We start from the raw sequence: 16,622 nt of genomic DNA, 5'->3' as shown, positions 1-16,622 counted from the left end.
TGTGACACACAGCTTGTCCCATGGGCATGTGGTCCGACCGTGTGTCCCCTGCATTTTAAAAATGATAAATAGAATGCTCAGAATTGGGCACACAGATAGAGACACAAGCGTGTGTCTCTGCCGTGTGGTTGACACGGCCTTGGACACGGGCGTGTTACACGGCCTGACCACATGGGCGTGTCCCTAGACCACACGGGTGTGTGAACCATGTAACTTCGAAAAATTTTTGAAATGTCGCAAAAAAATTTATGGGTTTCCGATTAAGTCCCAACTTGATTCTAATGCTCGTATTTGACTTCGAAGGTCCAATTAGGGAACGTTTTGAATAATCTCAGTTAGTGAATAGTAATTTACATAAATTATTTGTAAAATGTTCTGAAAGTTTTAGTAATGCTCTAAAACCCTGTTCTGATGACAGATACAGGTTAGGGGTGTTACATGTCCCTTAAACCACACGAGTGTGTGAGTCCTGTAACTTGGAAAAATTTTGAAATTTAGTGAAAAATTCTTAGAGGTTTCGATTAAGTCCCGACTTGATTCTAATGCTCGTATTGGACCTCGAGGGTCAATTTAAGGGACGTTATGAGTAATCTCAGAAAAAGAACAATGATTGATATGATTTATTTGTAAAATGTTCTGAAAGTCCTGGTAACGCTCCGTAACCCTATTCTGGCGACGGATACAGGTTAGGGATGTTACACGAAGTATAAACCCATACACAATATAATCTTATGACATGCTAACTATATCCAACTTTTCCCGAACAGTTAATAAGGTAACCAAATCCAATTGCATATCATTACATATTTAATACCATAGTTTCATACCATTTTCATTATTAATTCATATCACGTATCGTAGTTCTAATTCATGCTCGGTTATTACATGTTGAATTCAACTCAATTTCCAACATTCTATATCATCAAACACAAATCAATTCATATGACAAGTATAAGCTCACCTTGATAGCTAGTTATGCAATCAACATATATATGCATATAAGTATAATGGTCTTGAATTATAATAGTACAAACCGAATGTTCTGCTATTCATCTAAGACTCTCTCATTTCTCTTATCTCGCGACAACCCAACATTGTCTTTAGCTACGTTTGATAATTCAATAATAAAAACATTATCATATTACATCCAATTCTCATCCAAATATATAGCTAATATATTTTACATTTTATTCAATTTAGTCCCTATACTCAGAATACAAATATTTTTCAATATCTAACATCAAATCAAAATCTGATTTTATATTCTTTCATTAAGAACTTTATACTTCTTATCTATAACATAATTTCATGATAGTTTTCAATTTATTTAATTTAGTCCCTAATGTTTCAAAGTTATATAGCCAGCTTAATTAGATTTCCAATTTAGTCCTTATCATGATCTAAGCTTATTAACTATCAAATTCAAGCCTAATTTATTAATTTCTTTATAATGGCAACTTGCTAAAAACTTAACAATTGAACAAATTGATACATGAGCTAGTTAAATCAAGCTCCCATTATTCAAATTCTATGGAAATCAAAGAAAACTAGCTTAAGGACCTTACTTTATTAATGGTCAATTGCTTGAACAAAATGGAGTTTTCTTTCTTCTTCTTTTTTTCTCTTTAATGGGCATTTGGGACTTTAGGGATGAAAATGATATGTTTCATTGTATATAGCTAGATTAAGATTAGTTTATCATGTTTATGTTATTAATTAACCTTATTTATTTTCTTTAATTATAGTTATATTAACTTAATGACTATCTAGATCATATAGGCTTGATCCCCTCCACTATCTACCATTTAAAATTGGTTAATTAACCATTTTGATCTTTTAGATAATTACTATCTAGCTCCCCAAACATTTTCTAAATTAAAACTCAATAGCAATTGGACTTTTACCATTTAGTCTCTAAGCTCTACTTGATTTTTTTTTTAGTTAATTACTTAATCGAATTTAAATATATTTTCTTAATAATTTCAATAATCTTTATATTTAGTCCTTACGAACTCGGTTTACAAAAATGAGGTTCTGAAATAATATTTTCACACACTAAAAATCAGGTCGTTACAATTCTCCCTTTTTTAGGAAATTTTGTCCTCGAAATTTACGTAAAAAATATGGGGATATTAAGATCTCATTGTCTCTTCCGCCTCCCATGTAGCCTCTGTCATACTATGACCACGCCATAAGAATTTCACTAATGGCACGCGTTTGTTTCTCAATGCTTTTACTTCTCAAGCTAATATCTCTATCAGTTCTTCCTTGTACGATAAATCAAGTTGTACCTCAACCGTTTCCACGGATATCAAATGGGAAAGATCAAATCAATACCATCAAAGCATTAATACATGGAACACATTGTGGATCATTTCCAACTTTAATGGCATAGCTAAACAGTAGGCAATTGGCCCTACTCTTTCAATGATTTTGTATTGTTCAATATATCTGGTAATTAACTTCCCTTTGCAAACGAAACGCAAAATTTTCTTTTACAAAGAGATTTTCAGAAATACTTTCTCATCCATCACATATTCAATTTCCTTCCTCTCTAGATGAACATGTGAGGCTATTTTTAATTTGCCTTTTATCAGCTTTAACTTGTCTTTTGTTTTTTGCACTAATTCTAACTCAATCATCTTTTTATCACTCAAGTTTGACCAACACAAAGGTGTTCTACATCGTCGACCATACCAGCTTCATACAAAGCCATTTGAATGCTTGTTGGGGCGTATATTCACACAATAGCAAGACTTTATAATGTTATCTCAAATCAAGATCCTTGTTTTACTACAAGATTCTGGAAGCAATTGCATGAGTAGTTAGGTACGATGTTGAATTTCAACACTATTTATCATCCTCAACCATATGATCAATCAAAACATGTTATCTAAATGTTGGAAGATATGCTTCAAGCCTATATGATGGAGTTTGAAGTTAGCTAGGAACATTATTTACCCCTAATCAAATTAATATATCAATTTTTATAGTTTATACAATATTTTAATAATGATTAAGACTTTTTATTAACACTTTATTTTAATGATAAAAATAATTTATATGTTTATTAATTATGACTGGGAAATAAAACTTATATCATAAATTAAATTGGTAAAAATATTCTATGTATTATATTTAAATTGTTAAATAAATTGATACATTTTAATTATTTTAACAATCCAAACAACAAATATTATTTTACATTAGTAATTAAAAATACATCAAAACTAATGAAAATATTAAATACATAAATTACTTGCAACTATATAATATTAAAAAACAATTGATAATCACTGGTTGGTTGCCGCTTTTATCATTTGATAACCGCAAATTACTTTTATTGCCACAGCTTTATCGTTCAATCTTAAGCTACAATTTCATTACTTGCTATTAGCATGAGATCAAAAATTTACTTACTATTATCGCCCAATCTTAAGTTACGAATTATTTCATAAACTTAAAATTATCGTTCAGACTAGTAGTTACATACATATGCTTAGAAATGTAACAAAAATATATAACTCAATGGAAAAAGAGCTTATACTACTACACTAAGATACAGCTTGTTTCCTCCCTAACTTCTCTCAGCTACCTTTCAAATGAATTCCTTAGCTCCCATAAAAATAAAAATATAAATGCTCCTATTCTAGATGTGCTGATATCAAAACAACCAAGCTTGAATCTAACTTTCACATTATCATCCATGAATTGTAACAAAATCGGAGCTTTTCCAGAAAAATGCTAGACCATAACACATTTGATGTAGAAAAAAAAATGATGTATGCACTTCGAAAGATACAAGAACCCAAAAAAACTCTTTCTGATAAATAATTTCCATGCACTTCCATATGTTTTTGCAAAGAGAAACCATGAAAATCAGCCCTCAAGTTGAATCATTTGCTAAACATGTGCACTTGTATCGAGGAAAACAAGAGGAACAAAATCAAGAGGAAATAAGCAACTTGAACTTCATCCCCATTCTGAATGGACTAAGCCTTAATGCTAGTCTGAACAACTTGAACCTCAAACATTAGTTAAACAGCTTGAATTTCATCTTCATTCAAATTAGACTGAACCTTAGTAGCTTGAATGTAACGAAAAGGAGCGCAACATGAAGAGATATCAATTTCAGCAACTTCCATGGCATTACAGACCCATTCAGGGATATCTCCTTTTGGAAACTACAGGACAAAGGTACAACTTCTAAGCAACATAATACTTCGTATGTATTCAGTTAATCTACTTGGTGAGTCCTTATACTAAAGACTGAAGAGTAAATTAATCTCTCTCTAAGCAATTTAGTCTCTATACATCTAATTTGAAAACAAATAGGTAAAAAGTAAGAAACTAGTTATGAATTCTAACCATTGGATTAACAAATTTTCTATTCTTCATACCAAGCAAAGCCTAAATGACAGTAACCTTAAACATTTGTTTTAAAGTGAGAAGGAAGAGAAGAAAAAAAACCAAAATTTAACAGTTTTTAAAGAGCAAGACTAAATTACTCAATTTTTCATGTCACTTTAATGCACGACAAATCAAACATTTTTTAATGCTCAACCCGTCTCTTACAGTTTTACTTATTTACTTCAAAGTTAAATGTACAAAAACTAAATTGCTCATTTATATAGTAGAAAGACTACTTTGATTTTAAGCCTATAAAATAGGCACCTGCCAGGTAATTTAACCTAAATATTCCTATAAATGACCAGTTGATGGAACATCAAATTAATCAACTCTTTCTACTTGCAGCTAGGACAGTATCGATTTTTGATGAACAACTATAATCATGATGCTCATTAACCAAAAAACCAAGGGAAAAAGAGAGAACAAATGAATGACACAATCGCATTATTGCCATTGAAGTGCTGAAGTATGAAAACAAGCACATGGTTAGATACCAGCTATTTGCCTCAGAAACTTGGAAGTCCTATTCTTGAAGCTACAGCGTTTGTAAACTAGCAAGCATATACCAGGTTTAAGGTGAAAAGGTTTCTAAACAGTATGCTGCTCTAAAAAGATCGATAAACAAATTCTTCAATTCCTGTTGCTGGGTAATAAATAGAGATATTTTAGCGGGCTAGTGAGGATGGTAATTTATGCAAGGTTAAAGTGGGTGCTGTAGCAATGTAAGCCCTGTAAACTGGGCTATAGATGTCACTGTATTCACCCAAGACAAGACAATATTTCATCACTCAAACTTAGGAAGAAGATAATACTTCAAAATAATTTTAAATTTGAGCTAACCACCATTAAAGAATAATGTTTTGGAAGAATGAAATGCTGAAGTAGATTACAGAACAAAATTAAAAGATAGAGGGTGTTAAGCATGATTGAAAACTCTTAAATCTTAGAAAGATCAGTAGCAGGAAGAAAGAGATTACCATTTTCTGCAAAAAGTTGCATACAAACCTGCAACAAGATATTAAGAACAATATATTTTCTTTATATAACATGAAAATAAATGAGAAAAAAAAAAGAAAGCTGGACAAAGCAAGAGGCAAACATACTCGGGAAACTTCCCTTGGACTATGGATGAGTGTAGATTTCTGCTAAGCTGAAATTGTCAAAAAATTTACTCTCAATCATTCGAAATAAACTACACATGAAAGCAACAAAGCTTAAAACATAGAAACTTTTAAGGTTGTACCTGCATCATATAGTATAAATTATGAAATGAAAGAAGCTGAGATCCCATAGCATCTTTTGTGACCAGAGAATGAATGTAGGCCCTCGTATAGTTCTTGCAGACCTATATTTAGGCAAATAGAGTAATACACAAAGAAGTCAATTCATATATTAACAATTTTAAGCAAATATGTCATGAAATGCATACCATACAAGCACATGTAGGATCAATAGGGCGAGTATCCTCAGCCATTGCCTTGTGCTTGAGTTTAAGCACTCCCTGCAAATAGGGGATTGAATAACATCAGAATACTACATTCATATTTAAAATAAAAGTTGGGTGTAATTAATACTCTTTAGGTTCACATTCTAACTTGTTAAAATTCAAAACAAAAATATCAATTCATAAGGGGTGAAGTTATGAGACCAAGCTTCTAGCATTACCATACTATTTTCACCTAGAGACTCGAATGTTAGCGTTGGATACAGGTATTCAATTTACATGTCTAAAAATGAAGAGTCATATCACCCATATACAAGTCTAAAAATGTGTTGGGCATATACTTGCTTCACTTCAAGAAAAATGAAGAGCCAAACCAACATAGGTTGTAAATACAAGAATGAACAAAACATGCAAGGCACAAGTTATAGTAACACCATTCAACGAGAAAAGACTAGTCATACTAGAAGGCAAACAGAAAGAAAGGCATGTTGTGGCTTGGTGCCATAAACACCATTCATAAGTAAAGTTAAACCAAATGATATTATAGCACTCAATGAAGAAGATTGGGAACACTGACTCTCAAAATACTTTTTAAATGTATCACCTCAGGGACAACGGCAGTTCCAAAACGAGCAGTTCGAGTCGGATAAACACAGTCGTACATGTCAGCACCCAAGGCACTACAGACCACAATATCCAGTGGATACCCAACACCCTGAAATGAAGCAAGCACACATAATGATTTACAGCAACATAAATGTATAAAAGAAGGTGCAATTCGTCAGAATGATGTAGATTAAAATGAAAAAACTCATTTTTACCATGACATATCGTGGTTTATCTTCAGGCAGTGTCGCAGTACACTGAGCAACAACACGCCAAAATGAATCTTTATCTTCACCGCCTGCAAGACCACCAATAGCATAGCTGTCACAAAAGTGAACTTAAGTTAATTCAGCTTGTTAACTGAATCTTTATACAGTTGGCAAAACACTAATACTAAAGAAAATCTAGCAATTATGATCGTTAACAACAAAAAGAGAGTTCAAACAGAAACTGGAATGGGCATTCACAATACCAGTCAACTAGGCTCTAACAGCATCTTTTTTGAGAATAATAATGCCGGGAATCAGAGATTTATATGTTGGAGTTGTATTTTCTTAAATAACCAATCAATTTATACGCTAAAAGTAACACCAACCTTTTACTTTCTATCCCTAGAAACGGATTTAGATATTGAAATTCAATGTGGAAAATTTCAGTTGCAACTTGCTAAAACAATATATTCAAATGGAACTTAACAAGAATGGGACACTATTCCTTGAAATTGTAAAATCAATGTTGCACAAAAATATCCACGAAGGAAATATACCATGAGTAGGACACTATCCCTTGATCATCTGCTTAAATAATAAATCATTCTGTCATCAAATTAACCTTTTATTTTATAGTCCTAGAAAATAACTTGGATATTGAAATGCTATGTGGAAAATTATATAGCAACCTGCTAAAGTATGAACATCAAGATCAGATCATCCGCTATAGAGTATCTTCAAAGGAAACATAGCATGAGTAGGACAATATTTGTGTATATAGAATTTACATACCCTGGTAAATTTCGATCCACCAATCCTCGAACACATATATCCCTGATAAAAATGAGTACCAGGAAAGGGAAAAGTTGCCCACAGTATCATTAGTAATTGAAAAGGTGTAAAACACACATCAAATAGCATGGTTGCGAGATGAAGATCAAAGATTCACCTTAGTACTGGATCTAAACCACCTTGTATGATACCAAACAAATTCTGGTCATGTGGCCTTTTATGAGCTGTCCACAAGATTAAGGAAGCAAAAAAAATCTAACTCAATCAGAATGTCACTATTAAGAGAATGACAACATTACTGATAAATAACAATTATTTAAAGGAGAAAGAAGAGAGAGGAGTGGAACTCCAGAAAGAGAATGGTTAAATGGCTGATGGCAAAATGTGAAAGATGGCAAAATGTGAATCAAGAGAGTATTTAATAAAACTATTCTATTTTTATTAACTAAAGAACTGAACTTAAATAGAGAAAAGAGTCCTAATCCTAATTGGGAAAATAATTCCTTATCCTAATAAACTACTAAAATATGAGAGAAGATAGTTCACTTATTCTAATAAACTACTAAAAGATAAAATAAAATATTCCTAGACTATGAATAAAACTTATCTTTCTAAATAAGATTTATCTAACTAAATAAAATTTAAAATATATACATATTTCAACACCCTCCCTCAAGTTGGTGCATATATATCAATCATGCCCAACTTGCTTACAAAAAAATCAAAGCTTGTCCTAGAGAGCCCTTTGGTAAGTATGTCAGCAATTTGTTGTTTTGAAAGAACAAACGGCATGCATACTTGGCCTTCTTCAATCTTCTCTTTGATAAAGTGTCTATCAATCTCAACATGTTTAGTTCTGTCATGCTAGGCTGAGTTGTGAGCAATACTAATGGCAATTTTGCTATCACAATACAACTTCATTAGTGAAGTTATTGGTTTCCACAGCTCTTCCATAAGTCTTTTTAACCACATCATTTCACAAATTCCTTGAGCCATTGATCTAAACTCAGCCTCTGCACTACTTCTTGCTACAACACTTTGTTTTTTGCTTCGCCAACTCACAAGATTTCCCCAAACAAATGTACAATATCCTGATGTAGATCTTCTATCTGTTATTGAGTTTGCCCAATTTGCATCTGTATAAGCTTCAATTCATCTTTGTTCGGAGTTCTTGAAGAATAACCCCTTTCCAGGTGAACTCTTCAAGTATCTTAGAATCCAAAACACTGTTCTTTTATGTTCCTCCATTAGGGAGTACATAAATTGACTCACTAAGCTCACTGTAAAAGTTATATCCGGCCTTGTATGTGATAAGTAAATTAACTTACCAACTAATCTTTGGTACTGCCCTTTATCAACTAATCGAGCTTCTTTATTTTCGAATTTTACATTTAGATCAATTGGTGTGTCAGCTGGGCGGCAACCACTCATCCCAACCTCTTTTTAAAAAATCAATCACATATTTTTTCTGAAAAACTATAAAACCCTTCTTTGATCAAGCAACTTCCATTCCAAGAAAGTATTTCAAATGACTCAAGTCTTTCATCTCAAACTCCAATGCTAGATGCTCCTTGAGACGCCTTATTTCATTCCACATCATCTCCTGTAAGAATAATATCATCGACATAAACTATAATAACTGCTATTCTACCTCTTTGTGAGTGTTGATAGAACATTATGTGATCAGCTTGCCCTTGTGAGTAACCTTGTATTTTAACAACTTGAGTGAACCGTTCAAACCAAGCTCGAAAAGATTGCTTTAAACCATACAAAGATTTCCTAAGCTTACATACTCGAGTTCCAAATTTTTCTTCAAAACCTGGAGGAGGATCCATGTAAACTTCTTTTTCAAGTTACCCATTTAGGAAAGCATTCTTCACATCTAGTTGCTATAAGGACCAATCAAGATTAACAGCAATTGATAAAAAAAAACATAATTTAACTTGGCTACTGGGGCAAATGTTTTAAGATAATCTATCCCGTATGTTTGAGTGTACCTTTTAGCCACCAGTCAGGTTTTGTATCTATCTAAAGATCCATCCGATTTGAATTTGGTTGTGAACACCCATTTACAGCCTATAATTTTTTTCCCTACAGGTAATTCCACTGTTTCCCAAATACCTATTTTTTCAAGAGCGCGCATCTCCTTTAAAATAACCTCCTTCCACTCAGGAACTTATAAAGCATCTTTCACATTTTTGGGTATTTTCACAATATCGAGACAAAACAAAAGTTGAGAATGTGGAAGACAATACTTTATAGGACACAAAGTTAGACATGGGATATTTGATAACATTTCTAACACCTTTTCTTTTAGCAATTGGAATATCTAAATTAGAAAATTCATTGGTTAGATTATGAGTTTTACTTGGACTTTTGACAAGATCTTGCGGGTCAGATTCTCAGTGATGAATCTGGTAAATTTCACTTTCTTGATTTCGATTTCTTCTTGAGTAACCAGTTAACTCTGTTTGTTCTGTATTCTCATGATTAGACTCTACACCTTTATACTCTTTTTCATTAACAACATTAACATTATTAATTTCTGTGTTAATCATAAATTCACCTCCCCCATTATTAGAATTCCTATGTTGTATATTCCTAATATTTTCTTGATCAATTATAGAATCTTCCTTACTATAATTCTCTCCCTAAAGATTAGAATCAAAGTAATATTGCATTTCAACAAATATGACATCCATGATAACAATAATCTTCCTATCAATTGAATCGTAATATTTGTAACCCTTTTTATTAGAAGCATAGCCAACAAAGACGCATTTTTTTTCTCTAGGATCTAGTTTACCTTGGTTGTGAAGATGAACAAAAACACTACACTCAAAAACTCGGAAGGATAAATCTGTGATCAATTTTGAATTAAAAAAGTTATATTTAAAGAAACCGAAAGGAGTTTTATAGTTTAGAGTTTTACTAGGCATTCTATTAATAAGATATGTAGCTGTTAACAAGACTTCTCTCTAAAGATAACGTGGTACCTGACTAGTGAACATCAAGACTCTAGTTACTTTCAAAAGATGTCGATTTTTTCTTTCTGCAACCCCATTTTGTTGTAGTGTATTTGTACAAGAGCTTTGGTGAACTATACCATGTTTGGTTAGGAAAATACCTAATTGGTCACTAAAAAATTCCCCACCATTCACTCCGAAGTACTTCTATTCTCACACCAAATTGTGTTTTTACCATAGTATAAAAAGACAAACACATTTTTAACTTCAGACTTATCTTTTAATAAAAACACCCAACAAATGTGAGTATACTCATCAATAAATGTAACAAACCAACATTTTCCTAAAAAAGTTAAGCTCTCAAAAGTCCCCAAACATCACTATGAATTAAATAAAAAGGTTGAAAGCTTTAAATTTTTGAGGTGAGAAGAATAATCGATGATGTTTAACTAATTCACAAAATTCATAGTGATATGTACTTTTATTTTTAAATAGATCAAGTAATAAATAGCTTAAATAGTAAAAATTAGGATGTCCAAGCCTATAATGCCAAATCATAACCTTATCAAAACTAGAGGCAAAATTTAAACATAAATTAATTGTTGGTTGACTTAGATGGTCGTCGTCAAGAAGGTAAATTCCACCAGATTCTTTAGCATTACCAATCATCCTCCCCAAGACTATGTACTGAAATTTACACATAGAAGAGTCAAATATAACATGACAATTCGAGGATTGGGATAATTTACTGACCGTTATGAGATTACAAGCTAGATTTGGCACATGTAAAACCAAGGAAGGCAAAATTTTAACAGTGCCTTTCCCAATTATTGTCGAGAACGACCAATTTGCTACTTTGATTTTTTTGTTTCCTGCACAAGGTATACAAGTTGAAAAAATAAAATGACTACTAGTCATGTGATCATTAGTTCCAGAATCAACTATCCACGTGTTTATTTTTTAAGGCTTGGCACTGAAAAAAACAGAAAAATCAGTACCTGATTAGGTAAAGGAAGAAGAAGGATTATTGGATGAGTTAGTAGATAAGAATTCATCCGAAATTGTGGTAATTGAAAAAGCTTCTATAGATGCTCTAGTTGTTCTTTAATGAATGGATACCCTTCTAGAGAACTTTGGCCCTCATAATTTTCAGTAGTTTTTTTAACGGTAAAACTTTCTTCCTCTGTTTGATTGTTGGGTCTTATCTCCAATAAAGGTTGTTTTAACCATGATACTACTAGAGATAACCGAACTCTGATACCATGAAAGTTCAAGAGAGTATTTAATAAAACTGTTCTATTTTTATTAACTAAAGAACTGAACTTAAATAGAGAAAAGAGTCCTAATCTTAATTGGGAAAATAATTCCCCTATTCTAATAAACTACTAAAACATGAGGAAAAATAATTCTCTTATTCTAATAAACTACTAAAAGATAAAATAAAATATTCTTAGAATATGAATAAAACTTATCTTTCTAAATACAATTTATCTAACTAAATAAATTTAAAATATATACATATTTCAACAAAATAGGGGATCCAAGTGCAGAAGGTAAAAGTAAATATTTAATAAATTAAATGACATTCAACGATAACATTGTGTTGCTTTGTATGATTATATTTATAACACACTGTAAAAGCATTTCTAAAAAACTTCAAAAGGTATGTATACAAGCTTGATAAAAGATAATCCACTCCAACAAGCTAGAGGACAGGCAGACCAGGCAAAATACTTATTTAAAGCTCAAAGATTGGTAAATGATATGATTTTAAGCCAAATGGTTAATATTTCCATGCAAGAACCGTGAGTGAGCGTTGTTCAATCTTAAGCATAATTACCAGCTATGCATCTGTCTATCCAGCGGAGGGTACGATGCATGGCCTCTTCAATTCGTGGACCAGTAATAGTAGTTTTCACCACATCATCAAGAGCCATTATTATATCTGCGCCAATTTTATTCTGTATAATTGTTAGGAGAAGATAAAGTTAAAATGGAATATTCAAGACATATAGAGACAATAAGCCTAAGAAACATTTAGGATTTTATCCTATAGTTAAAATGGAATATTCAAAACATATAAAGACAAAAAGCATAATAAACATTTAGGATTTTATCCTATGTCTCTTGGTTACTATTAAGGGATAAAAGAGTATGGGTTCAGAGATAAAAAGGTGAAGGCACATAATTTCGTTAATATACAAAGGCAAAAAGGTTCTCATAGCAAGTGATCCTTAACTTTTGCTAGATCTTTATACCGCTAATAACCACTTAAGTGAAACTATCACAAACATCATGTATTGAGAATAACAAATTAGAGTAAATTACACTATGAAGCATTTGAAGAACAAGCAACCCTTATTTATCCAAAAGTAATCTTCATGAAATCTCAATTCATGGCTTAAAAGAGACAATTATTTGGTTGAAAAGGGAACCAAGAATAACAAAACACCTCCTCTCATCCCAGTAATATGAGCCAGTGTTGCAAAAATTAAGGGGAAGAAAGAAAAACTTTTAGTTTTTACCAAAAACATAATATAACAAGAATTACCAAAGTACACTAAAATAAAGCACCTACTTGGATTTGAATAGATTCCTCTGGTGTTAGGAGCATCGGCTTTCCATCCACTGGAGACTAAGTTAAGAAACATGAAGCCTTTTAAAAGTAAAACATCACAAAAACAAGAAAGAAGTAACAAGAAAAGGGTATGCTTCCAGGTAATACTTAAGCAAATTATTATACTAATTACTTCCAAGATGTCATGAACACTACAGAGAAATATTAATAACTAATTACCTGAAATGTTACGCCCTTTTCAGTGATGTCAGCTAAATGCAACAGTGAAACCTATAAAGTAACCAGCAAGAGAGATTGTCATAATCAACATACCACGCATATATTATTTATCACTAATTGAATTATACACACTGGAGATCATGAGTTAACACAGTGTAGTAACAACGTAATTATGATTTAGAGAAAGGAAAACAAAACATCAAAATTTCTAAACAGTTATTATTTTTCCTTAAGACACTAGTGCACAGAAGCCATATAAACTGTATACATGCATGCATATAATAGCAAGTACTTGAAAATTTAAAAGGAATGATGAACAATGAAATGAATCAAAAATTTAGAGAGATACAACAATGTCAAATCATAACACAACCATTTGAAAGCCTCCAGAATCCGTCAGCAATGCTCTAGGCCAGTTCATAAATTTGTGAAGACCACCCAATTCATCAATAAGCTCAGATGTAGGACGAAGAGCCAGATGATACGTATTCCCAAGAATTATTTGACAACCAATCTCCTCAAGCTGGTCAGCTGTCAAACCTTTTATTGTGCCTGCCATGAGGAGGGGGAACCATGTCTTCTAGTAGCAAGATTTAAGAAATAAAAGGCACATGATGCAGTGAGCTATCCATGGAGTGAAGTATATAAGAATTTGATAGAGGTGAAGTATATAATGCAAGGCATGCATCAATCTTGAACCATCCATGCTAAATGTCCATTCAATGGAAGGCAATTCCAGATACTTATATTCACAACTAATCATCTGAGGAATCAAATACAAACAAATTCATTGGCGTTTCTTAGTTTTAGAAGATTATAAGAATTCGCAATCTCATCAATGACAAAGTTTAGGGAAATGATGTATAACATCTAAACTACCTTTTAGAAAAGGGTCGAAAGTACAATATATTTTGCAACATAAAAGATTAAAGATCCTTATAAATTGTCCATTCAATGGAAGGCAATTCCAGATACATATATTCACAACTAATCATCTGTAGAATCAAAGACAAACAAATTCATTGGCGTTTCTTAGTCTTAGAAGATTATAAGAATTTGCAATCTCATCAACGACAAAGTTTAGGGCAATGATGTGAAACATCTAAACTACCTTTTAGAAAAGGGTCGAAAGTACAATATATTTTGCAACATAAAAGATTAAAGATCCTTATAAATTGTTCCGAGTATTCTAAATATGCTATAGAATGTGTGATATTAATATTAAAAAATTCAACCTTGCGTTCCCACGGGCATAAACAAAGGTGTCTGGCATACAAAGTGAGGAAGTGTTAGTTGAGCTGCCCGAGCACGATTAAACCTCCCTAGAATCTAGGAAAACCAGAGGAAAAAAATAAGAAAATTGCATATGAGCAACCATCCAAACCTCGCTAGGTTAAATCAAGAAACGTAATTAAAGTTAGAATCATCAAGATTGAGCCCAAGAAAAAATTTATCACGTTCACTTACTAAATATCCTTATAATACAGGAACAGACGTAATAACTGGTAAGAAGAATCAATTACCGAAAAGAAACAAAATTACGGTGAAAACAACATCTATGAAGAGAGATTATTCCATTAAATAGTTTAAAAGCAGTTTCTGTAAATCAACATTTTCAAGAATTGCTATTTTCCTCTAACTGTTACTATCATTCGACAAACGAAAGATGATGATAATAATAATAATAATAATATGCTGAGAAGAGGCGGGTAAATCTTTTGTTAAGATGATTTTGGCTCGAAAGTTAAATAAAAACAAAAGATGCAGCATTCAAAGTTTAAAAGTCCCACCTCGAAACGAAGCGCCATCAAGCAGTTTTAAGGGACGTTTAAATCGCGGTGGTGTAGCGTATCACAGGCCGCTATTTCACAATATCGGCGCCGACCGCCACCGCTAAAGGCCTCAATAGAAATGTGAAAATTTGCACTTGAACAGCAGCGGATCAAGGCGGCAAATATCAGTGTAACCGAAAACAGTGGCGATAGCGGTCCGCTATTCCCGCTAAACCGATAGCTTTAAAAAAATTTTCCTTCTCACCAAAGTAAACATAGGGAAAGAGTATGAGATGAGACAGAGTAATAAACTGTAGGATGGAAAACAAATATAACAGAGTGATGCAGAGGCAGATGGCGGATAACTCAATATCTCATTACTACCGTAGACATCTTCAAAGTTATGTTTAGGGTTTTAAAATTTAGAAACTTGGCGGCGTCAGGATATGGGTAGAAAGACGAAGGCATAGTTTGGATAGGCGATCTGTTAACTTACGGTGAAGTTAAAAATAATGGTGGCGGTAAGATTAATTACTGTAGCGGTGAGATTAATTACTGTAGCGGTGAGATTAGAAATAGTGGTAGAATAATTACTGTAGCGGTGAGATTAGAAATAGTGGTAGAATGTGTGTTTAGATTCAAACGCAATTGTGTATGGCGGTGAGATGAAAATGAAAATAACTATTAAGGACATTATATTAGAATTGATATATAATAGAAGTTTTAAATTATTTTACTTATATAAAATTATTAAAATATGTGAATTTATAAATTTATTTAATAAAATATTAAAATGTATCTTTTAATATTTTATTATAAATATTTTAATGAATTATATAATCAATTTAAATTATTTATTAGATAAAATGATAATAATTTTAATTTTTATAGTTAAATATTTTTTATAACAATGATAAATATTATTTTCGTAAATAGTAACATTATACTTGAATCAAATTTTGATTATTTAAGCGAATGATTTTCAATAATATATATATATATATATTAACATAAGACATAACAAGTTTCATTATTACTAGAAATTAGGTTTTGATACAAATTTGTTTTTACAAATATTGATTCATTAAACTATTTGCAATAGTTTCCCTTAACATTGCAATTTCAAGGTCACTTTCATTGTTAGAAGAACTCGATTCACCTCTATCAAAATGGCTTGAAGAGATTGGCATGTCGGGTATATTTTCAAATTGTCGAAAATCCTCATCATTTGACCAAGCATGTCTTCGAATGTAATTATGCAAAACCATTGTTGCAATAACTATTAAAACTTGCTTGTCGAATGAATAGCTTGGAATATCTCTTAATATTGGCCATTTTTTTTTTCAAACTCCAAATGTTCGTTCAATCACAGAGCGTAACGAAGAATGGGCATGATTAAAAATTTCTTTTTTTCCAGTTGCTCGATGATTACCTCGATGAAAGTCAGGTAAATGATATCGTTCCCCCCTATATGGACCTAGAAAACTTGCCATTTGTGGATATTCTGAATCCACAAGATAATATTTTCCTACAAAAAAGTAAAACATAATATCAGTTTAAAAATAAATTAAAAATTTTAATACTGTTTTTTATGTAAAGATTAATTAAAAAAATTAAAGTTCAACC

General features: G+C 31.9%; 1 protein-coding gene across 2 annotated transcripts; it reads right to left on the bottom strand.

The window, feature by feature from the left end:
• Positions 1-3,679: 3,679 nt before the first annotated feature.
• Positions 3,680-15,487, bottom strand: LOC108483369 (uncharacterized). Of its 2 annotated transcripts, none has more exons than XM_053029337.1 (15): positions 15,015-15,487; positions 14,460-14,546; positions 13,598-13,776; positions 13,225-13,275; positions 13,006-13,062; positions 12,268-12,388; positions 7,619-7,685; positions 7,462-7,503; positions 6,676-6,781; positions 6,459-6,569; positions 5,840-5,911; positions 5,654-5,755; positions 5,514-5,560; positions 5,388-5,415; positions 3,680-4,184 (listed from the first exon to the last, which is right to left on the bottom strand). In XM_053029337.1, exons 2-15 carry the CDS (start codon positions 14,476-14,478, stop codon positions 4,038-4,040), a joined length of 1,149 nt encoding a protein of 382 aa, XP_052885297.1. In that variant the 5' UTR covers positions 14,479-14,546; positions 15,015-15,487; the 3' UTR covers positions 3,680-4,037. The 2 variants fall into 2 exon arrangements, with proteins under 2 accessions (XP_052885297.1, XP_017642214.1); XM_017786725.2 differs by having other exon boundaries at positions 14,460-14,553; positions 15,015-15,480.
• Positions 15,488-16,622: the final 1,135 nt, after the last annotated feature.

Source organism: Gossypium arboreum, chromosome 1, assembly GCF_025698485.1.
Source record: "Gossypium arboreum isolate Shixiya-1 chromosome 1, ASM2569848v2, whole genome shotgun sequence".
NCBI classification, from domain to species: domain Eukaryota; kingdom Viridiplantae; phylum Streptophyta; class Magnoliopsida; order Malvales; family Malvaceae; genus Gossypium; species Gossypium arboreum.
This window is presented reverse-complemented; position numbering and strand designations above follow the sequence as displayed.